Here is a 23,680-nt window from a genome sequence, read left to right as displayed (position 1 = left end):
TCACCCAAGCAAGTCGGGGGGGGGGGGGGGGGGGGGGGGCACAGAAATAGCGAAGGCAAAAAAATCACCAGTTTTGGGCAGCAAATAAAGGAAGTGATGTCTCCCTCAGCATCAGTGAACTTCGGGTTCCCTCGGCTGCAGCATACACCACCATTGCTTCTTTGCCCTCACATTGCCAGAGGTGCTTCAGGGAAGGTGCAGGGGGATGAAGGGATGGAGGAAGGGAGGGTAAGGAGCCTCCATAGCTCCATTCTGGTGCCTCCTTCAATCTTAGGCAGCAGCCAGGGCTTGTGCCCCACTCACCCACCTATGGCTATGTTACTCCATATAGAAATACTTACTTGGAATCCATCATCTCTGGAAAAATAGCAACTCTGCCAAAAGTGGTGTTGTGTGTTAATGTGTCTGTACTGCCCATGTGCTGTCTTTGAGTAATTGTTCTTGCTTTCCAAACACCAGCTCCTACTTGTGAGGCAATGGAACTACCCTTGAGCAGTCCCAAGCATGTGTTTGGAGCTACCCCTCTGTCTTGAACATACTTAGGGGGCTCTGTTGCCTCATTTCTGTGCCTTGCTCTGTGTGTGTGTGTAATGGGAGTGAGCAAGGGGGTGGGTATGTGGAGGATATTTCATGGCATGGAGGCTGTATTATAGACACTGGGTACATCTACATGTGTGCTTGACTAATTAGCTCCACAGTAAAGCATCACCACCTACACGTGCATCCATATTAGGGCACAGTAAATTAATTCTGTAGGATAGTATTGTCTGGCTAGCCCCACACTGTAGCACCCTCATATCCCACTTCCTCCACCTGAGACTGCCACCTGGATTCTGGGGCTGACCCACTGGGCTCCTTGCCAGCCTGGTGCTGTTCTGTCCTGGCTTGCTGCAATTCTGGGAGCAGCTGACTCAGGTGCAAACTGAGCCAGAGTTTATTGCATTGGGGTAATTGCATGTGTAGATGCATCTACAGATGGATTGGGATAGCTCTACACCTTGGGCAGTGGCAGCATATAGGGCAGATATCCCTGCCCCCCCCCAAGGTAGCATCTGGAGCTGCTGCCCTGGACATCCACTCTGTTACACTACTGTGATGCACAAACAACTTATCTACAAGTGAACTAGGATTCAGGTCCCACAGCAAATACAATGATTGACTGTGCAGATTTGTTTACAAAATGAAGAACACTTAAATACTGAAAAAACCCCAACTTATTTGCAGTCTGTCTCACTTTGGGGGTGATGAGGAGATGCATATTGTTCCTGCAGGTGAAAAAGGAGTACTGGGTACATGTTGTGCGTCAGAAGCCCTTTCTCATCCATCTCATCAGTGCAATGGGAAGGTGCCATTCACGAAGCATCTGGGAATCTCTGTGGGTCTGAGGAGTCAGGAAAGTGAGGCCATGCTCCTACCTTTTTTCCATCTCTCACCTCTCACCTCCCACACTGGATGATTGTGCACAGGGGGGGTTCAGAGACAACGGAGTTGTACCTGATCAAAAAAGGGCCCTAGCAAAGGCAATATTCCTTAGCTCACCCTCTTCCTTGTGCACTTGCCTTGAAGTCAGGCAAAATTTACCTGTAAAATGTCAAGTGCAAATATAAACACTTTTCCATGCCACTTCTTTACCTGTTCTTGCAAAGTGCAGTATTTGCATGTGCACATATGTTGCTCGAACTTACAGATGCACTGAAATTGCATGCACACAATTCCACCTGTCTGGTTTTGGGAACATCAGCTATCTAAAATGCACTGAGTAAGATTTAAGATTTTGGCAATTGAAGGTTGCAGGTTCAATCCCTGGTTGGACTAGATGATCTCATGGTGTCCCTTCCAGCCTTACTTCTCTGTGAGAATATTATGTTCAGCCAGGGATTTCAGCCTGCTGCCACATAATAGGAATACCTGGGGGTACTTAAAGAAGTTTCAACTTTTTAAATATTATTTGAGGGATCTTTGGAGAGTTGTAACATAATTGGAAAAGGATTAACATGTAGAAGACCAATGGACAGATTTAAAAGTTTAACACTAGATCCTAGTTAACACTGGGGAACAGAAAGAAGGGCTTAGACATATCTAGAGAGAGACTGGACCGTAATAAGCCTGGTAATGTTGCTAGTAAACTTACCCAGCCCACTTGCTCCCAGTTCATGTGTACCAAAGTTGGGAAGTTAGGTAGCTGTTTCAGAGTGGTCCTGAGCATGTAGGAATAAGCACATCGGAGGTGGAGCGTGACCCAGGTTATAGCGCCCCTTTAAACAGCTATGTAGTGTCATTTCCAGGATTTGGCTCTCCTGGAGAAGAAGAGAGTGGGTCTCTTGGACTCACCACAGAGGCAGTGTAGATATAACGGCTGTGTAAAGCTTTGGGTGGTGATTCGATTTGGAGGAGATTTGGTCTGATTTGGTGGCTGAATCTCTGAATCTGAATCGAATCAGGGGACCAATTTAAAGGTTCAAATCGATTCAAAGCTCTCCAAATCTTCAGAAAAGATTTGGAGAGCTTTGATGATTTGGGCAGTCCCCAGTGGCTGCAGCAGGGAGCTGCAGCTGACTCCGAGCTGGTAAGTATTAGGGGTGGGGGAAGAGGGGCTGGGGAAGGAGACCATGGGGGGACCCTGCCAGCCCCCTGACCCCCCTGCTCCCCCAGCCCTCCGACCCCTGTCTGCTCCCTCAGCCCCCTCATGGCTGCCTCACCTGCCTCAGCTCAGTGCATTAAAAAAAAGCCCCAGTGCTCACCCAGTGCTGCCAGGTGGTGGGGATGATCCCCACTGCCCCCTCACTGCCCCATGCTGCATGGGGGGCTCTGCATGAGCCCCCAGACCCCTCCTCGTGCCCCGCATGGGCCAGCTCCGGCCCTTTAAGAAAAAAAAGCTGGAGACAAGCCCCAGTACTCACCTCTCCTGGTGCGGCCTCCTTGTAGAGCCCACCACACAGTGGGGGGCAGCAGGGATCTCCCCCTGCTGGCAGGAGCGGTGAGGCTGCAGGATTTTTGGCTTTTTTTCTTAAAGGGTTGAAGCTGGCCCAGGTGGGCACCCGAGGGGGGTTGGGGGGCTCATGCAGAGGCCCCCACACAGCGTGGGGCAGCAGGGATTGCCCCCCACCTGGGAGCACCTAGTGAGCACCGGGGCTTTTTTTTTAACAAGTGCGGAGAGCTGGGGTGGGTGGGGCAGCCATTGCTGGGCTAGTAGAGGGGCGGGGGATGGGTCTGGCTGATTCGGAGATTTAGCTGAATCGAATCAGAACAGTGATTCGAATCACCGAATCAAATCACTGTCCACTGGATCAGCCGAATCTGAATCTGAATCCGAATCCGAAGAGAATACTAGCCACTTTGCACAGGCCTAGTAGATATTCCCAATAATTAGTTTTGTGTCCATCTGTGGAATATAAGCCTTCATTGAATACCATGTTGAGCGCACAGTAGTGCACACCCCTCCCCCCTGGAAGTAAGTCCGTGGAAGGGAAGGGGTGGGGGGCAAAGAGGCGGGCAGATCGAGGCCCCCACAGTGAGGGAGGGAGTGGGGTTGGGGTGAATGGGGCCCCAGGGCTGGGGCAGGTTGTGGGATGATTGGAGCCCCAGGCAGCTTGTCCAGGGGCACGGGGGGCTCCAGCAACTGCCTGAACCCTGAGGGGAGGCATCGTGCAGCTCCTGCAGCAGCAGTAAAGGCAGCAGGGCACAGAGCCCAGCACACAGCAGCACCCCACCTCTGCCCCATGCACAAATCCAGCGGACAGGTGCCCCCCTGTGATTCCCCCAGGGTGCATGCAATGGCAGGAGCTACCCATGGCTCTGATGGTCCCATGACCTGCCCTGGGGTCCAGTTCACCCCAGCCCCTGTCCCTACCTCTGCCCCACTCCCTACCTCACTGTGGAGGCCTCAATCTGCCCCTTCCTCCTCCCCCTCCCACCCTTTCCCTTTCACAGACTGAGACTTGCCTTCTGGGCTGGGCAGTGATCCACAAGTTGGGCTGTGAGAGTCTGAGTCTGTGCTTGCCCCTGCCCACCCTGCTGCAGCTGCCCGGAGCCTGTACCTGGGCTGCTCTGCAGCCCTACCCTAGCTTTGCCCACCAATGGGACTGTGTCAAACTGCAAGGCATGCTGAGGGGTTGCCTATGCTAGAAGAGCTGCTAACTGTAGCTCTGCAGCATAGCTTGGCTGCCTGTTCCCCCTATTTGAGACTCAGTGGACATACCTGTACAATGTGTTTCCTATGGAGTAGACTAATTAGCTCTGCAGTAAATGTTTCAGCATCTACATGTGCAATGCTATTAGAACAGAGTAAACTAACTCTGCAGTAGGTCAGTAACTGTAAATACAAGTAATATCCTACTGTGGGGATTTTTACTTCACAGCTGTACACATGTAAATACTGACGGGGCTGGCTGGGGCATGAGGGTGCTTCAGTTTGGGGATTGCCTGCTAGCTAGCTCCACAATGGAGCACCCTCATGCCCCAGCCAGCCCCTCCACAGCACATTGAACTGGGTCAGAGAAGCCCTGGGCTGGCAGGCTGACCCCCTAAGCCCCCTGCAGTCAGGGTTGCTCTGACATGGCTCAATGTGTTGTCGTTCCAAGTGTGTGCTCAAATGCAGTGCCTGGAAACACTAAACCCTGGCACAATATGCACCAGAATTTATTGCTCTGCCATAATTGCATGTGCAGACCTACCCACTGTGTACTAGTTGAGGAATTATTCTACTAGTTTAACTGCACCACATCCCCAAATGCCATAAGCTAAGTTAACAAAGCATGCTTCCATTGGTGTAGCTGTGTTCATACCAATATTTTTGCTATTACATTTACCTTGGTTGGGGGGGATGACCTTTTTCATTTCCCTTCCTCACCAGCTGGCATAGCTAATGCTGAAAAAATTATGTAATTCAGAGCTGGCCTAAGTAGGCAAACAGATTTAAAAATGTTTGGAAATATCAAGTTTTAAACAGAAATGGGTTTTCAGACAGGTATGAAGTGGCTTATTCATCTCAGTGTGATGTTCTCATCTGAGTGAGTACACCCCATGGAGGTGGAGGCTGAAAAATAGCTATGAGAGCTCCATTCATCTCAGTAGTATCCTCATCCCTGTTCGGAGTGCCACTGCCTGAGAGTGTGGTGTACATCAACTATGCCTACTTTTACCTCTGTCTCAGCACAGTGAGCTTGATGTACAGTTCCAGCAGGCCTCTTCTCCACTCAAAAGCACAAGGTTGTTTTATATGAGGATGGGGACAGGGGTTCACCCACTTACTTGCATGTATGCGTGTGTGTACATGCACTTGCACGCATGCTCAATGCCTGGCACCACCCCATATCCTCCCTGACCATGCACAGGAGGCAGAAAGAAGATTAGCACTTGCCCTTCCCTTCACAATGATAGGGTTACCATATTTCCAGTTCCAAAAAAGACGACGCTGGCCTGGGGAGGGTGGGGGTGCAGGGCTGTATATGGTTGTGTGGAGGAGGACAGTGATATGCCAGTCCCCTGCCCCTGCCCAATCTGTTGCCCCTCACTCCCAAGCCACAGCCCCCCCAGGCCTACTGCTGCCACTCCTGACTCTCAGACCCTTGGCCCTGCCAGTACCCCTAACTCCTAACCCACAATACCCCGCCACCCTGGGCCATGCTAGTGTTCACTCCCAACCCACAGCCCATCCCCCATCCCTGCTGGTGCTTCTTATTTCCAATCTACAGACTCCTGGTGCTGCAAGTGCCCTGCACTCCTGACCTACAGCCCCTGCCCTCCCTGGTGCTCCTCACTCCCAAGCCACAGCTCCTTCAACTGTGTGTGTGCATGCACAGACACACATGGTGCCCCCTGTTGTCAATTGCACTCCTCCCAGTCCCAAGCAACTCCTTGCTAGGGCATGCTGGGAAGTGGTGGAGAAAAACATTGATGCTGGGCAGAGCAAAATCCTTGACATTTGATCATATTTAAAAAAAACACCCGGACAGAGATTGAAGGATTAAAAAAATGGACATGTCTGGGAAAACCTGTCAGCCCACCTTTACCCTGTGTACAAATCCAGGCAGCACATGCCCGCCAGGCCTTTCCCGAGGTGTGTGCAGTGGTGGGAGCCCCGCCCCCCTGGACAAGCTGCCTGGGGTCCGACCGTCCCATGACCTGCCTCAGGGCCCCATTCACCCCTGCCTCTGCCCCTGCCTCTGCCCCACTCCCTCCCTCCCTCACTGTGGGGGCCTCGGCCTGCCCCTCCATGCCCCTTCCCCTTCCCCAACTTATCTGCTGTGGTGGGCAGTGCTCCTCACACTGTCTGGCTTGTTGCGTCTCAGCTCTGTATTCTTGGGCAACCCTCCCTGGTACAGGATGCAGTCTGTCTGACTCACAAAGGACTCACCCCCCTCCCCTCCTCTACCTAAACGAAACTGATTAAGATGCAGTGAGAGATGCACCTAAGACCCTCACCAGATAAGGGTGACGAGTGAATCAACTGCCCTAGGTCTCATTTACATGAGAGATGGAAAACAGAAAGCCTGAAGCAGAGACTGCAGTGAATTCTGGGACCAGAGAAGCAGGAGAGCGCTGCATGATGGGGAATCTGTGCTTCCAATGTTAATCAACCCATGTTCACACACACCCAGCTCAGCATTTATCAGACCAGTTCTAATCTGGATTTGCTAAGGACTTTTCCCCCCCCAGACACACACACACAGCTCTAAGTTTAATAGGCATCTCGGGCCGTACATTCCCCGGTCCCACTATGGGAGGCCTATTTAAACTTGATTGACTAAAACTCGGTTGCCGTGTTAGGGAATGCTGAGGCAAGAGACCGAGTCAGAGGGGGTATGGGCAACATTTGAACAATGGTTAAGGGTTCATCACAGCATCCAGCCTGCTGGAGCCCTAATCCCAGGTGTTGTCATATCTTTCCCGAGACGACTGGTGGGAGTCCTCTCCACAAAAGGTTATGAGCACCCCAATAATTGTTTTAAGTCTGTTAAAAGACTATAGTAAGATCTGGAAAAGTCATGCTAAGCTGAGGCTTGTGCACAACAAGTAAAAATCCAAAATCCTGATGCTGCAAGCTATCTATTGTTCCTGAAGAAACCATGAGATATCCCATCAGTATATCTGCCACCCATAGGAATTTCAAGCTGGCTCCCAAGTATTTGGGTTACTCCCTAATCTTAAGTGTTTCCTGATTATCAATCAGTTTCCTGAGATGGTCCAAACCAGATAACCCCTTGTCAATAGAAAAGACAATGATTTACACTACTGAGGGTGCTTCGAAGCAGCTGAACTGAGGGTATAAAAATCTGTAAGTGTGTGTGCTGCTAGAGGGAGAAGAGGAAGAGGAAAAGGAAGGAAAAGAAGTATAAGCAGGAGGAAAGAAGGAGAAGAAGAAAACCCCTGTGCTGACACCATCCCCTGTCGTTCTTGGGACGCTGGAAGAACAGATCATCTCTCCCTTCAAGGACTGTGCTACAGACTGTGCCTGTCAGCTTTGCAGCCTGAGTACCGTGGACTAGGTGAGATCCCAGCGTTCTCTGTCTTCTTTCTAGGCATAAACTTCTGAACCTGAACTGTATCAGTTAAGCTTGAGCTAAGTTTCCCCAAATACTTAGTGAAACCAGGGTAGTATTGTCATTGTTGGTGTTTGTTTTTCTTTTGCATGTCTATTACTACTAGTACTATTATATATTTCATATGCTTAGCAATAAATAACTTTTATAGTCAAACTGGTAGTAATTGGGTATATTTTTCCTTCTCTGCTTCTCTTTCCTCCCGTGCTCTGCAGCAACACTTCTTTTACCTATGCTAAAGATCCCTGTGAAGCCCAAATTATTGTGGGGTCTGCTCATCAAGAGGCCAAAGATTGGGACGTGCTGAGTTTGAAACACATAAGGGGATCAGCTTGTACAGGCTGATTGACCCAGTTTGACTCAGACGTGCCCTTATGAACTGAATGCTGGCCCATGAGGGTGTCAGCTGGACACCCAGCCGGATTCAGAGGGATTCTGTTTACCTGTGTGCTTGTGTCTGACTGCATTTTATTGTTGCTCTTATGAACTGATTCTTGGCATATGCGGGTGTCAGCCTGTCCATGCTGATCAGCCCGGCCAGGTCAGGCGTGTCACGTTAATTTGTGTGTGTTTGTGTGTATGACTGATTTGGTGACTGGAGGAACCCAGTCCCATTGAGATTGAGTCCTGCAAGATAGCTCCACTGGGGGTGAGGGCTTGCAGAAGGGAGAAATACAGCTCCGTATAGTAACACAAGCAGCACATTGACAGAATCACCAAGACCCTAGAAACTATCCCTAATAAATGAGCACACCCCAAAGTAATGGGCAGATTTGGTAACAGGCTCCAATCCTGATTGTGTTCAGGCTCCGTGTTTGTCTGTGTGCACCCCTCCCCCACTGCTGCAGCTGCCCAGAGCCCATGCCCAGGGTGCCCTGTGGTCCTCTGCGCTGCCCCACATTTGGTGGGGCTAAGCCCTGTTAAGCCCAGTCTTCCGCTGCCTATGCTCACGACCGTTAAAAATCATGGTGTGGGGTGAATTTCATGTGTCACAACCCAAAAGGTGTGATTTTTATTTGTGTGTGCTTCGGCACTGCTAAATTGTCCCCGCTAAATTGCAGCTTCCTTGCACAGTGGAGTTTTCTGCTGCAGAGGAGAACCCCGATGCAAGGGAGAATTTCCCGCTAATTTGTAGCTTCCTTTGCAGGGTGCATTTCTCAAGTTGCAAGAGAAATGCACATTCACGCGTGGAGGCTAGTTATTGGCTTACTCGCCGTATAAGAGGCTTGAGTGGTTTCTGCCCAAGTTGGAGGACTCCACGAACAAGGGAGGAGGAGACTTCATGCTGTGTGAAGATCTCTAAGCGCTGCGGATCCTCACGGACCCAGTGCATTTGAAGCAGGCTACGGAGATCTGATCAATCTCTAGCCTCTCCCCGTCGCCGATAGAATTCCTAGACGTACCCCTCCCGTGCGCTACGAACCGAACCCACGGAGCCTAGCAAACTTCGTGTGGATGAGTGAACAGAAGAACCCACGGAGCCTGACAAACTTCGTGTGACCCCTTATGACTGGCCTCAGAGCTCTTCTACCCGGGTTCGAGTCCTGCAAGTTTATTTTCTCGTCGTCGGAACCCTATGCGACGTACCCTCGTGTTCTGCAGGTTCGAGTTTTTGTTTTCTTTTCTCTTTCTGTAACTGCAACTTAATCAAGCTTTCCAGCCTACACCATTGCCATCTCGGTGTAAGTAAACAATCTTTTAAACTACTGATACGCGTCCGTGCCTAATTCCAGAGCGAAGGCCTTCCCTCTCCGCCCCCGCGTGCCCGGGCTGCTGGCCACAGCCTGCGTGCAGCGTGAAAAAGGGCTCGGGGGCGCTCCCGGCCCGCACATCATGGTTTCCATGCAATCCATAAAATCATAATTTTCTCAGGGCCTTACTCATGAGGTATAACAGGGAGAGGGTGTTCAGATACACCAGAGGCCTAGTGAATTCCTGCAGTGCCCTGGGCAGAGTGCTGGCCACTGGGGAATAGAGAAGGGAAGGGCGGAGAGTCTTACCTTCCCCATCTCTCTCCACACTTTGGCGGCAGCTCCTTCAGCCATAGTACTATATGTTCACACTATTGCAGTTGATGAGCAGGCTCAGCAGAGGACACCAGAATATCCCCTGGGAGTCTTTGCTACTGTAATCACAGCCCTGCACTACCCTGCCTAGAAGCCCTGGCAGCCCTGAGTGCTGTCATGTATGGTGTGGGAAGGTTTGAGATGAATGGTACCCCTCTATGGGATTTTTGCCAGGGGAGGCACGGCTCTGTGCCTAGTAGCAGAGTATCAGTGCGTAGAGGGACAGGGCACCTGGAACAGTCCCTAGAGAGCCTGTACCACAGAGCTATTGCAGCTGGAATGGAGCACTTGGCTTCTATGGCTGGATGGCACAGGGCTGCACCTGCTGTAGAAAAGTGGTGATTCTGGTGTAGTCTTTTAGTCAGTGCCTAGGGTGATTGCCCCACTTTCCCCCTAGTTACATTACTGGGTTATGCGCAGAGGAACCCCAAAACCCAGCACATGTGGAAGAGGAGAACATGGGACTGACAGGCAGCTTTAATATCCCAATTCCTTTCCCTTGTCATGTCACCCCACCCCCAATACCTCTCTTCACACTCCCTCTTATTCCACCTCTAATCTCCCTCATTTCCCTGCAGGGACTCACATAAGTCATTTGTTTTCTTTTTGGAAATAGTTCAAGCATTTTTAAAATTTTCTTTTTTATTTGCATTGCATCTTCCCAAAAATAAAGACCTCTTTTGGCATGCTAACTGTCCTCTGTCCCCACAAGATGCTAGCCTTTCTTTCTACAATACTTCTATGCAAGTCAGATTCAAAGTGATGCTGGCTGGGATGCAGGTCAGGTTCAATGGCTACTGTATGTTCCCTTGAGCTATAAGACTGGCATAGGAAGGCTGGCAGACAGGAAATGTTTTTGGGTACTCTATCCACACTTACACAATTTTAGTTTGTTTGGTTCATGAATTGCTCTCATGCTGATCTAGAGAGTCCTAATCTTTCCTGAATACCTTATTTTTTTCTTATGAAGGGGAAGTGAGTACCATGCAATAGCTGAACAAATGTTGAGAGAACATTCCCAAAATTAGCCTCAAAATTGCGATTTGGGTCCCATGCATGTATGAATAGACAAGGTTGATACAAAAAAAAAAATTGTTTTTTTGCTTTTTAAAATTTTTATTTTGACTGCCAGTATCTCAGGAACCCCTTGCTCAAATTTTCCACAGTTATCCTACCCTCAGCTCTACAAGGCACAGTAAATTTCATGGCAGTTTGAATAAGCATGTGGATTTCTAGAACACTGCTTCTCAGAAGCAGTCCCAGGCTTAGCAGGGAGATGGTATAAAATTGGTCTAAAAGTTAACTTTTCAGTAGAAATGGATTCTCAACCTGAGCCAGAGCAGAGTTGGCTCTCTATTGTAGTAATCAGAGACAACCAAAGTGGAAGAACATAATACTTATCTCTATAGAGTCCAGAGTGATGGGAAACTTATGGTTAATGAAAGAAATATTTGACACACTTATTTTTCAAGCAGGGCACTTGGGAAGTGGCACCAGGGCCTTTGGCTTGTAGCCTACATAGTACATTTCATAGGTGGATTGTCTGATAGCAGGATTCACCTGAGAATCATTTTGTTGACACGGAAGGATTTAAGAAGCCACAGGGGAGGGGAAATACTCACTGTCAGAAATGTTTAAATAGCAGATCTGAGATTCTGTTCCTAACTGGGAAGGGTTTGGACCCTCCAATTTGTCATCCATGTGTGAGCAACGATGCGGGTCCCCGGGCAGTGAAGTGCTGGATCTGTGCTCCATGGAGGTCCCGAGAAAGGTAACTATGAAAAGTGTAGGTGAGTCTACAAACGTGCACTTGGCACAGGTATAGATTATGCTTTAGGAGTGACTGCTGCCCTTGGTCACTATTTGGGGTTATGGGCATTACCCAAGTACTCAATTTCTGCTGCCTGCAGACAGGCAGGTTCTGTTGTCTGTGAAGTCTTGAATTTAAAGCAGTTCTTCAGCTCTAATAAGAAAACATTTTTGTCTGAAGCATAGGTTCCTACATCCTAGGTAGTTCAAATGCAATCATCCTGTGGATCAATGCAATCTTGTCTCAAGTAGGGAGCTGTGATAAATCTGTTCAAATCTCGTTCTGTCAGAACACTCTATGCCAGCAGAGGTGATAATGAAGGTTTAGCTATGAACACAGTTGTTGTTTTTCCTGGCACCACACCATCTAAAGATTCCAGTAGAATATTTTATTGATTCACTGCACTATCACATTAAATTGGCTGCTGTTTCATTCAACCATTGCATGTATTTAGTGCTATGTCTATTTCTATATGAAGCAGAGATAACTATAGAAATGTTGGAGAATAATAGACTATTTTCTTTCCTCAATGTGAAATACCTTTTCTTTTTGCTGTACTTGCCGAAAGAAATTTCCAGAAATCATTCCATTTCTCCCAACCTTTTCTGTTTAAGTTCTGTTGAGTTTTACCATACTGAACAATCTGGTTACAAAAAGACAGGCTTAAAATATGGTTCGGTGTTGCAATGTAGGTGGATCTTAACCTCATTTTAATTGCATTTTTAAATCATGCCGCAGCCCTATAGTTGTCATAGAAACATAGATGTTACGGCCAAAAGGGACGGTTCTGATAATCTGCTCAGACAGGCTGCATAGCACAGGCCCTGGAACCTCAACCAATAATCAAGTTGATAATTTTGCAAAATTTAGTTGTGTCTATCCTACAATCATAAACTGTACTTGAGTCATGTTAGAGGACTGCTGCAGTATAATGGTGTCTCTCAGTAGTGTGATTTACAGATGAAGCAGAAGCCTCTGCCCATTCTTTTTCTGGCTGAATAAGGGCCAGGCACAGACTTGGTTCATGTGCCCCTGCCATGCTAGTGGTGCTGACACAACTTCTTAAGGCACTGTAAGTTATATCGCAAGAATGGGATCCTACCCACTCTTTCTGTCCTGACTTGCAGGGTTGGATCAGTGCAACATGTTAAACTGAAGCAACTGGGCTTGCATTGTGCCCTCTAACATTGTGTCTTCATGGTACAAGGCAGTGCTGTGCTGAGACACTACACTAACCACAGTTGGCCATGGATATGGAAGCTGCATGGTCAGCACTGTTAATAAGCTCTGGAGAGCTGCACTGGTCAGCAATGCTGCTTCTGGTTTGGGAGCTAGCCCATGTGTACAATGCCATAGCACAGGAGCAGTATGGTGCTGCCTTGGCCCTGATAAATATACACTAAGTGAGTTTGCAATCCCCAGGTGACTGTATTTTACATGTAAAATCATATAACTCTACAGGAAGATGTATATGTGAAACTTGTTTACTTTGGCTAAACATACATGTTTTTTTGGTAATTGTCTAGATGAGTGTGGGACAACTTTTTTTGGCAGGTGTCCCACAAATTAGCCTTGCATTCTCCCTGAGTGCCCTGTTTCCTTCTCCTTTCTTTGTGCTCCCTGCCTGATATCCTGCTCTGCTTTCTGTCCTATTTGCTGCTGTGCTGCATGTCCCTTCCCCAATCTGCTGCATGCCACCCACAGAGGCTGCCCTGACCACTTGTGGCATTTATGCCACAGATTGGCCACCCCTGGTCTAGATGCTGAATAATGGATAATACTTCCCTATGCAGACAGTTGGGCAAGATAATTTTATAAAATCTTCCAAATGTTTTTTTGTAAATTATAGAAATACCACTTTGGCTAATTCTGTTCCTCTTTGACGTGCATATTTCTGTGCTGGCCACCAGGTTAGGTGGTGGGCCATGGTCTGCTTTGTCTAGTTTGCCCTTTCTGTACAGTATAGCTGTTGTGTTGTCTGCAGCACACTGCATTACTTACTTTGTAAGTATCAGTAATGAATGTTCTTGGCACTTCGAATTTCAGAGGATTGTGACCACCTAATTCTTCTTTGAGACAGTGACTTATGGGGCCTTTTTACTTTGACACATTGTAATGTGTTTGTCTCTCATATGGATGGCTTAGAGGAGGTTATCTCTGAAATCTGATTCCTATAGGCAGTAGGCTTTACTGTTGATGTTTCAGCAGCCAGCCACAATGAGTATGTTACTGGTTGAGGTATAGGACAAGGCATACAAAGTATGGAGGCCACATACTGCAGAGCACTGCATAGTTGCAAGCAGGAGTCTAAAATATCCATTTTCCATTAACTGTCAGATGAGTTCTGCAAAATCAGTGAAGTTTAAGGAACTGTCCAGCTGCACTGATGTCCCTGGCTGTTGGACTACAAGAAGAGGTTAAAAAAGAGCAAAACAAAACCCATGAATTGTTCATAATGTTCAAATCAGAAGTGCATTTCAGAAGAATCTTGACAGCTTGGCTGGAGCTAACAGGATGAAATTCAGTGCTGACAAATGCAAGGTAGTACACCTTGGGAAGAATAATCAAAAATATAAATACAAAATGAGTGATGACTGGCCGAAGGGCAGCACTAATGAGCAGGATCTGGGAGTCTTCATAGATCAGAGATTCAATGCAAGTCTGCAGTGGGATGCAGCTGCACGAAAGGTGAATGTGGTTTTGGGCTGCATCTATAGAAGCACTAGGTGCAAGACCCAGGAGGTGAGAGTGCCTCTTTACTCAGAACTCATTAGGCCTCACCTACAGTATTGTGCACAGTTTTGGGCTCTATATTAAAAAAAAAAGACATTGAGAAGTTACAGAGGGTCCAGAGGGGGGGCAACACAAATGATAAAGGGCTTCGAAGGCAAGTCATACGAGGAGAATTTGAAGTAAATAGGCATGCCCTGCTTGTAGAAATGGTGCTTAAGAGGGGACATGATAGCAGTCTTCAAATATTTGAACAGTTGCCATAAAGTAGGAAAACACCTTTTCTCTCACTGCAGAGAGCAGAATGTGGACCAATGTGTGCAGCTGCAGCAAAATATATTTAGCTGGCTATTAGGAAAAACTTCTTCATTGTGGAGACACCTTGTCTCAGATGGGATGCCAATGAAAATACCCCCTCCTCCCTGCTTCTACTCCACACCTGCAAATGCACTGGTGAGGCTGCTCTGAGCTCACGCCCAGAAGCTGCTCTCAAGTATGCCAGAGACCGCCTCTCCATAGCAGCTCATGAGCCCCACTCCTCCTGTCTCTGTCCTGCCTGGATAACAGCTGGGCTGGAGCAGCCAAGCTGTGGCTCCCTGTGAGAGGGGGGTTATGGGGGCTGCACAGGCAACTGGGATACTAGTCGATAGTGACCTACCTCGATTCACTATCAAATCTGGCACTGATGTTCGATGCATCAGTCCAACCTAGCTCAAGAAAGTCTGATACTACATGGATGCAGGTCTATCTTAGACTGGGATCTGACATTTTGAAACCAGTCTATGTTCCCCAACCTTCTGTTTTGTTATGAGTATAGACTAGTTTCCGACCACCTAAACTGGAAAAGTGCAATGTCAGTACCTAGCACTAGTTTATCAATCTAGAGCTAGTTCTATAAGTCACATGTTGTCTCAATGAATGACTTAACGTTTATCAACTTATTCTGTCTCAAATGAACTTTGGTTCTGTCATTGAAAATCAAGAAACAAAGTTCCCTGTTGTGAATTTTTAGACCTACAATGTTCCATTAGTTTGAAAGTTCACAAATGGTAAGGAGGTATAAATAGTCCAAATTGCAAGCTATATACTAGCAGGTTCTTATACTCCTTGACGAGTGCTAGTTCTGACTGGATTTACATACTCAAATCCTTTCCTAGCAAGCAGAACTGAGGAACTCATGACTTTTCAATGGGACTTGTTAATTTTATTTACAGTGCACTGTGAATATTTTTATATGGTTGCAGTGCTAATAGTATGGTGAAAAACTGTGACAGATCTCAGAGTCATTTTATTGAGAGTCAAGGGGTGAAGTATTTTTCAAATGTACAGAGTGTGGGGCTGTTTATTTGCAAGCCAGGAGATGAGCCTAGCAGCAAGCAGCATTAGACAGCATGTTTTGTGCCAGAAAGGTGGTGAGCTGGGAACACAAAGCCTGAAAAGTAGTGTGTATTAGAGAGAGAGCTGCCAACTATAATGTGAAGCATTGTAGGTAATGAAGGAAGGTACAAGTTAAAATACTGTATTATGACACTCACGAGGAGCTTCCCAGTCCTTTCTAACAGTTAGTTTAGTTGGAGTTCTGTGCTGCCACATGCAAGTATTGCTACTCCTTCAGCAAAAAAAAAAGAAGAAAAATGATTGTCTATGCATGAAGGAATAAGGAAAGGTGGGCAGAAATCTGTGACCCTTTGAATAATCTTGGGGGGGGGCTAACCAGATGTAGGGAATGTTAACTGAATACTTGTGCTAGGCAAATATATTAAATAAGATATCAAATAAATGCAACCTCGGGTCTACAGTGGTGTATGGCTAGTATATCCACTCAAAATGACTACTCTACATATGGTGAATAATGAACAATGAATCATTGTTTATGGGGAATAGCACTTGGAGCTGCTGAGACATCTGAGACAGGATCTAGATAACTATGCCTCCCCTACCTAGGTAAGATGTTGATCCTGCAGTGTCAAAACAATTGGTACTTACAAATAAAAGATGTAATTTTTGGGTCTCCATAGTAAATGTGAACACATTCTGCTCAAAACACACTGTAATAAAAACAATTTTCATGAAGCCTGTTGTGTGTGTTTGATTAGAATCCCTTGTTAGCTGAATAAAAGCTTTATTTATTGTTCTTACTTTCCAGCAGACTATTCATAAAATCATGATAAACTGACTTTCCTAGAAAAAACAGCTACAGCTAATAATTCTTGAAGAAACATTTCAAGTTTCTTACCAAGCACTTAAAAGCTAGATGAAAAAGCTGCATTTTGATTGATTTTATACTAAAGTTGGTATTGATTATGCATTTAGAAAGAAGGCACTTTAGAACTGAGGGTAATTTTGAAGGTATGTGACAATTTGACTACCTGAATTGTTCAGGGCACAAGAATGAACATATTCTCATTTATAATTTTTATAGTTTTATGGCAGGTTGGATCTTTTTATGGTGTGCTAGTTAATTTGTACATGTAGCCGGTCTAAATTAATTGCAGTTAATCAGGCAATTGTGTAATGCATATCACATGTAGAGGTGACCAAATAGACTGTAGTCCTTGGCAAAACTTTTTTGTAGATTTTAATGTTGCAGGAGTATGACCTTTTGTCTGAGGATCTCAAAGTGTTTGGCTTTGAATTAACCATTTCAACTTCCCTATGAGGCAGAAACAGTCCTTTTTATAGATGACTAAATTGTGATGATGAGGCTTTACCAAGATTTTGTGGTGAGAAGGTTATTCAGATTAGGCAAATTTCTGCCCTGCTTTAGGAGCTGGGGGATGGTACCCCTCATTTGGCAAGAGATTTTTCAAAGGACTTGATAACCTTTGCTCAGCAAAATATTTTGAATGAATTATGGCTTGGCTAGGCACTGAATTTCGTAAATGTATTATATAGTATTATACATACAAACTGCTTGGTATACAAGAAGGCTATGAGTTCTGTCATAAAACAACTATATACTTTACCTAACCAATGAATTATTTTCAATCCAATGATGCTGTTTGATCAACCCTCTCCCTCCAACAACTTACAACTTTCAATTTCTAGGGTGCAGTTTTGTTCATCCAATGGGTATCTGCGTAGATCCATCATGCAAGCTGCTGTTGTTGTGATCCTGTAAGAAGAAACAGATATTATCACAATATGAATCCATGAGGATGATGCCAAATATCTGACTATTTGAACAAATAGTTTAGGTTTTTTTAATGCACAGTAGTCATATAACCCAGCTCCTGGTGTTTTTCAGAGAGTGTGTAACACACAATTTGGTATGTTGGATTGCAGTAGATCCATAAAATGAATGTTATATATGAAAATGCAATATGTAAAGATTCTTATTTGAAACTATAACTGAACACACAAAAGGTCTGTGTGATTTTTTTTAAGTGGTTGTTAGTGAGCATTCTACTTGTGTATGCAATTTAAGATCCTTTAGACTTAAGTTATCATCATGTCCATTCATGCTTTGTAAATATTAGTTAAGGTACAGCCTTGCATAAGATGGCATGTGATATCATTATTTATCTGTGATAAATAGATCCAGCTATCCCCAAAATGGAACCATGCCATCCAAAGTTAATATACTATAACATAAAGATAGCATTCTCTTCAAACAACTGATTACTGTGATAATAGCCTTGATATAAGATAGATTCTCCATTGTCATGCTCATTTATGTAGTCCCATAGAAGCCATTGCTTATGACCAGACAAAATGTTAGAGAGACAGTGATTGTTGCTATAGGGAACAATCTTGTATTTTCAGGGATGTAAACTAGTTGAAACAGTAAGCTTTTTCAATTTCATAGTTGCCTGGTTCTATGATTGACAAAGAATGAATTCTAATCTCTGAACTTGGGGGGCATGTTTGAAAGTTATCAAATAGAAAATGGACACAAAAATGAAATGGTAAAATGAAAGTGAAATGGGTGATGCTACTCAGGTTGTCTGCTTTGTGTTGCCAGTACATTTTAAGGTGCTTTGCTAAAAATGATTTCTTATGTTTATGGGTTTTGGGGTTTTTTTGGAAAATGAAACATGGCTGCTGTAGCATGCATCTTTCTCCAATATGGGCTGATATTCAGTAATTTTACTTCTGAGAGCTTTTTTGGTAGATAAGTTTTTGTGATTACAGGGAGCTGTCTCCTTTCTTTGAGTTTTTAATTCAAAGTCAAGGAGGTTAGGAGAGCACTTAAGGAGATGCTTAACATTCAGTGTATGAAGGCAATGAGACTAATGTCAATTGGAGAACTAGCCATGAGAGGCTGATCTAGTTCAAATACACCCTTACCCACAGACTCTTTGTCTGATCTTGGAAAAGTCACATAAAATAATGGTTTCACAAGTACTGAAGTGAATTAGCAGCCTAAGGGTAAAGTTACACAATACATTTAGACCACACCTAAATCTGTGGAGCCTTAAAGTTAGAATGTGCTGTGAGCAGTCTCACCTTAAAGGCTAATACAGTTTCTTGCCTGCACAACTCTGACTTGCCACCAGAGAGCTAGCAAGCAGGGTCCTGGCTAGGAGCCAGGATACCTGGGATCTATCCCTGCTTGACAGAGATAGGGAGGGCTGGGAGCAATACATCCTGGGATGCTGGAGGATTTCAAATTGATCATTTCATCTCCATGGTGCAGGCTGAAGTTAACCTAACATGAGCTAGGTAGCGCAACCCAGCGTTAACCCTTGCCTGAAGTGACATAACTTTGAGATACTTCGAAGGCAATTAGCCTGACTTAATGAGCTTTAACATGTGGACATTCACATTTTAGGACCATACTGAGGGCATTTTAAGTGTTCTCAGTATGGTCTAAGTGTGGCATGTAACTTCACACTAAGTCCTATTGACTTGCAATAAGCTCGGGCTCACAAATGCTTGTCACTTTGGAAAATGGAAGTTGTTAGATATGAAAATATTATCTATAATTGCTCTGCGCTTCTATTTCCCAAGCAAAAAATGGAAATGGTTTTCCTTGCCTAACTGGGGCATCATGGGGACAAAATCCATTAATATTATAAGGCACTCAGATACTTTTTACTGACATAAAAAGATACCATATTTGCTCAAATCTAAGACAAGCCTCCCCCACAATCAGCATGGGGGGAGGGGAAAGACACTCATCTTAAGATTTGCATGTAAAGCAGAGTGAGGGGCAGGTGGCTACTGTGGCTCTGACTCTGATCCTGAGCCAGAGTCGGACCTGTAGCAGTCCCCTGCCCCCTCCACTTGCCCTCTGCACATTTTGCCTTCTGTACCATCTTCTCCTTCTTACTATAAGGCACAGCTCAGTTCCAGTTTCAGGCTGGGTTCTCTCCCAAGCACGGAGCACATGGAAACTCTGTCCCCTGCCTGGCCAGTCAGCGGTGCTGACACTTGCACTTCCTGGCATGGGCTGAGATTCCACATGCTGTGCTCCAGGAAGGGAGGGAGCCCAAGCAGCATCTGACAGTAAGGAGGTCTGGGGAAGAGGCAGAGACCACAGGAAGCAGGGGAGAAGGGGCAGAGATTGTGGGGAGGTGGGAGAGGGGTAGAGGCTATAGGGAGCTGGGGGTGGGGGAGCCAAGAAGGCTTCAGGGGGAAGAAATGTGTGTGTATGGGGGGGTGGGGGGAGGAAGAGCAGAGGGCATTCTGACCCCCAGCCACTATTTTCTTTGCAGTAGCAGTGGGAGGGGGGAAAATTTAAGACAGCTCTCCAATAACTACATTTTATTAGATTGGAGTAAAGATAGTATCTAGACATAATACCATTGTGCTGAAAGCTAAGCTGGAATATAAAATGCTTTTCTAAGTAGGGGCAATACATCCTTTTTATACTTAGCCACAACTGTAAATATGCTGCATGTTGTAGTGTTGCAGCATGTTTTTGTGTTGCTTCCAATTTAAAAAAATGGTATTTACATTGTAAGTTTAGAAGACTAGGTAGACAGCATGATTGTGTGTATTAATCCATCACAGCATCTTGGCATATTTTAGATTGCCTACTTCAAGGTGGAGTGGGAATATTATCTTTGAACAAATCATGTTGTTGTTGTGGTTTTTTTTTTTTTTTTGGAAGGCTGGTTTCAAGAGCCAAATATTTTGCATAGTAAACTGTACTGCTTGTCTCTTAGTAGGGCTGTGTATTTGTTCTAGAGAAGGCCTAGGACTTAACGGAGGTACGACCTAATTTGTATCATCCCTGTAGCAGAAATAATTCATGCCCAAGAACACTTTGAGACTGCACATGATAACACTCCATTTTTCTTTCCTACTTGCTAATTCTTACAATTAAATACAACTGCAAATATTTATGTGAATGACAGTAATAATTTTTATGAAGGTTTCTTGGAGCAATTTTTTTTATCCTCATTTAACAAAGTGACCTTGAGGGCAACATAGTTTGTGTTGATCCGTAGTTTTATTTAAAAAAATGTACACAAAATTAGGAGTCAATACAATTTCCCTGAAGGTGTGGTGATTACAGAACTATGGTGACCAGCTGGATTTCTTATGATTATAGTTTCCGATAAAAGCTAAGTGACTCAGAACTGACAGTCAAGGGAACCTGTGCTCCTGAATCACCTAATCACTTTCAAAACTCCTACCTTATGCACAGTTTTGAAACTTTGGTTTTTACTGTAAAGTTTATTGTTTCAGTAATTTTCTGCCAGTGCAATTAATCCTTTGTTGTTTTTGGACAATTATTCTATAAGGCTTAGTTTTAAATGTTCCACAGAACAACTTAATTAATGCAGTGATACAGTAAACTTATTTGTGAAAAGAACATAATTTCATTATAGTATGTATATTGCTGAATGCAATGAAGCCTCAGCTATGACTAGCCAATACTAGCCACTTCTTACAGGCCTAGTTTTTATCATTTCCTGTAGTTTTGTGGTATAGTAGTAAGAAACTATGGGTGCTGATAGAAGTGACAGTTTGTCACATGATCAGGTCCTTGAAGTGCTTTACAGCCATGGACTGACAGAAGTGCATGGCTCCAAAGCACTTTAAAAATGCCTGATTGTGCGATGATCTGAACCCTCATTACATGAGGGTTCAAATGAAGGCACTCCAAAGTAAGTGCCTTCATTTAATGTTTGTCAGTGTGTGCTGGGAGTGGGGCTGGACTGAAGTAGCCCATTCCTGCCCCCTATGCTGTCTTTGAAATGGGAGTGGTGGGAGATGGGGGCAAGGCTCCAATCCACCTGCCCCAACCTTCAGCGCAGGTTGGGCAAACCTAAGATGAGTTCCTGCCGTGCCCTTCCCCCCTCCCATTCTGAAGAACAGCACTGGAGCTGAGCTTGGAAAGGGGAGGGGTGGAGCTAGGGGCGAGCAGCCAGTAGACACACAGCCACTCCAAACTGCACCTTGATCCCCAAAACCACCTGCCTCAGACCCAACAACAATGTCTGTTGGGTCCAGGGGATTACTGTAACTCATGGCACTTCCTGCAAAGTGCCATGAGTTATAGTGTGGAGCTGCACATCTTTCACCACCCTATATTGTTGATTTGGAGACTCACTTAGAAAGGAACACTTAAGCTTATACAAGAGAGGAAAACTTTCTCTCACCTTTTTAGCTTTAGTGTTATTTTGTGGCAGTTAGTTCAACATCATCCATCAGTTATTTCTTTCTACAGGAAACCCTTATTATTCGCAAGTTTGGCATTCACTGTTTCAAATATTCACGAATGCCAAACCCACATTTTAAATACACTTTATACATTAACAGGAGCTTGTTGGGAGCTCCGTGCTTGCTGCTGCTGGGCTTCTGCTGCCGGGCTCCCGCCACTGCCAGAGTTGTGCCCCCACTCCCCTCCCCCAGCTGCCGGTGGCATTGTGTTCATGAATGCAGACTGGGTTCTTGGGTCTAAGGCAGGTTGATGCTAGGACCTAGCAGCTGCCACTTCTTTCTACTACCTGGCTATGGTGTTGCTGGATGCCACTGAAGCCCCCTGGCTTGGTGAACAAGTTCATCAGACTGGATTCAGCCTGCAAGCTGTAAGTTAAGTCATAGAATCATAGAAAATTAGGGTTGGAAAGGACTTCGGGATGTCATCTAGTCCAACACTCTGTCATGTCTGCAAGACATCATATAATATGTATCAGTTGCTGTATTAGGGGACAGTTTTCAATGTGACATGGACTAAGGCTTCTTCCTTTCCTTGTGGCAAGTTGCAGAATTCTTTTTTCAGGGGTTTAGTGGCTGTGGTAAGGGGAAATGGGTTAGGGTGGACCACCTTGTGGACATAGCTAAATAAACCATGTAGATTCAGTGACCTGGGAGGCTCCCTCCAGTCTTGTTCTTTTGCATAATTTTTTCTTCCTTTTCTTTTTTCTTTCCTCCTTTTTGCTATAACAGCAACTCTGAATACTAATCAGGCAATCCTTGGTGTGATACCAGGCAGTCATTTTCAGGTAATTAGTTGCGTACTAAGTGCTGTTCATTACTATTCATTTCTACTGAGCCCAAGTGATTCATGAACCACTCTGAGAATTTGAAAAGCAGTTTGGGAACAAGATAAAGAAGAAAAGGGAAGAATAAATGACAGGATAATTGTGACAGTCCTGGCTGAGTTCCCTCTTGTGGATGCTCTTTGACAACCAGGTTTCAGTGCAAAAGGTGGAGCCAGCTGCATCTAAGTTCCCCTGGATCTAGGTAGGCTTCAGCCCCATTTCCTGGTTGAGACCCTTCAGGAGCTGTTTATACTGAAGTGAATGCATGACTGTGATGAAATATAGACATGACTAAGTTAACTTGGGTGCTGGATATCCATGTCCCTGGAGCAACATGTTGCTCTGAGTGGACTGTAAAACCTGCTTAAGCTGAGTAAATACTGCTTAGCTTATGCTGAGCTTCCTGCTGCTGTGGCTAGGCTGTTAGCAATACTTGAGCTTTAAATCTGTGTTTCAGACTAGCTTGGGTAAGTCTACCTCACGTCAAGTCACACCTGGGGCTTCAGCGTAGATCATGGTCTCGGGTATACTTTCCATGTGCATGTTCAGTCTGTGCCTTCTTGGGAAGGGAGATGCTGTCATCCAGCTGCCATTTGCTCAAAAAACAGTGCAGGTACTCTTATGCACTCCAGTTGCTTACAACCACTCTCAGATGTACTCATTTTAACTCTTCAGAGACCCATGAAAGCTAATGCAGGTAGAGCAGACTTTGCAGAGGGCCTTCTAAACCAATTACTCTTTACTCCTAGGTAAGGCACAAGAGATGCACAGATTTAGGCAAAATAAATAACACCTATATGCAAGTCTCTCCCTTAGACTGCTCTTGAGTTTTGGACCCTCCAGCTTTGGGCTGGAGGGTCAGTTCCCCTCTCCTGACCCTTACTCCCCCTACTCTGTTGTCTTTTACTGATTGGGGAATTTTCTTTGACTCGTGCAATTTGCTTTTGTTAGTTTGTTCAGGCCTGGCTGTCCATCGCTGGCAGCTCAGAAAGCATTGTTTGTGTCCTCTAGATTTCCCCTTTCCAGTAGCCACTTCAGACACCTGGTTTCTTTGTTCCTTCTTTTCTATTGCAAATTTTCTACTGTTCCAAT

General features: G+C 45.4%; 1 protein-coding gene across 2 annotated transcripts in view; it reads right to left on the bottom strand.

The window, feature by feature from the left end:
• GABRB1 (gamma-aminobutyric acid type A receptor beta1 subunit) overlaps positions 1-23,680 on the bottom strand; it is a 297,024-nt gene that overhangs the window by 41,061 nt on the left and 232,283 nt on the right. For both annotated transcript variants that reach the window (XM_006021740.1, XM_006021741.1), the window contains exon 5: positions 17,180-17,262. In XM_006021740.1, coding sequence (XP_006021802.1) covers positions 17,180-17,262 — 83 coding nt within the window. The remainder of the gene's footprint in view (positions 1-17,179; positions 17,263-23,680) is intronic.

The sequence above is a fragment of the Alligator sinensis genome, unplaced genomic scaffold, assembly GCF_000455745.1.
Source record: "Alligator sinensis unplaced genomic scaffold, ASM45574v1 scaffold247_1, whole genome shotgun sequence".
Classification (NCBI taxonomy): Eukaryota; Metazoa; Chordata; order Crocodylia; family Alligatoridae; genus Alligator; species Alligator sinensis.
The sequence above is the reverse complement of the archived record's forward strand: the minus strand, read 5'-3'. Positions and strand labels throughout refer to the sequence as shown.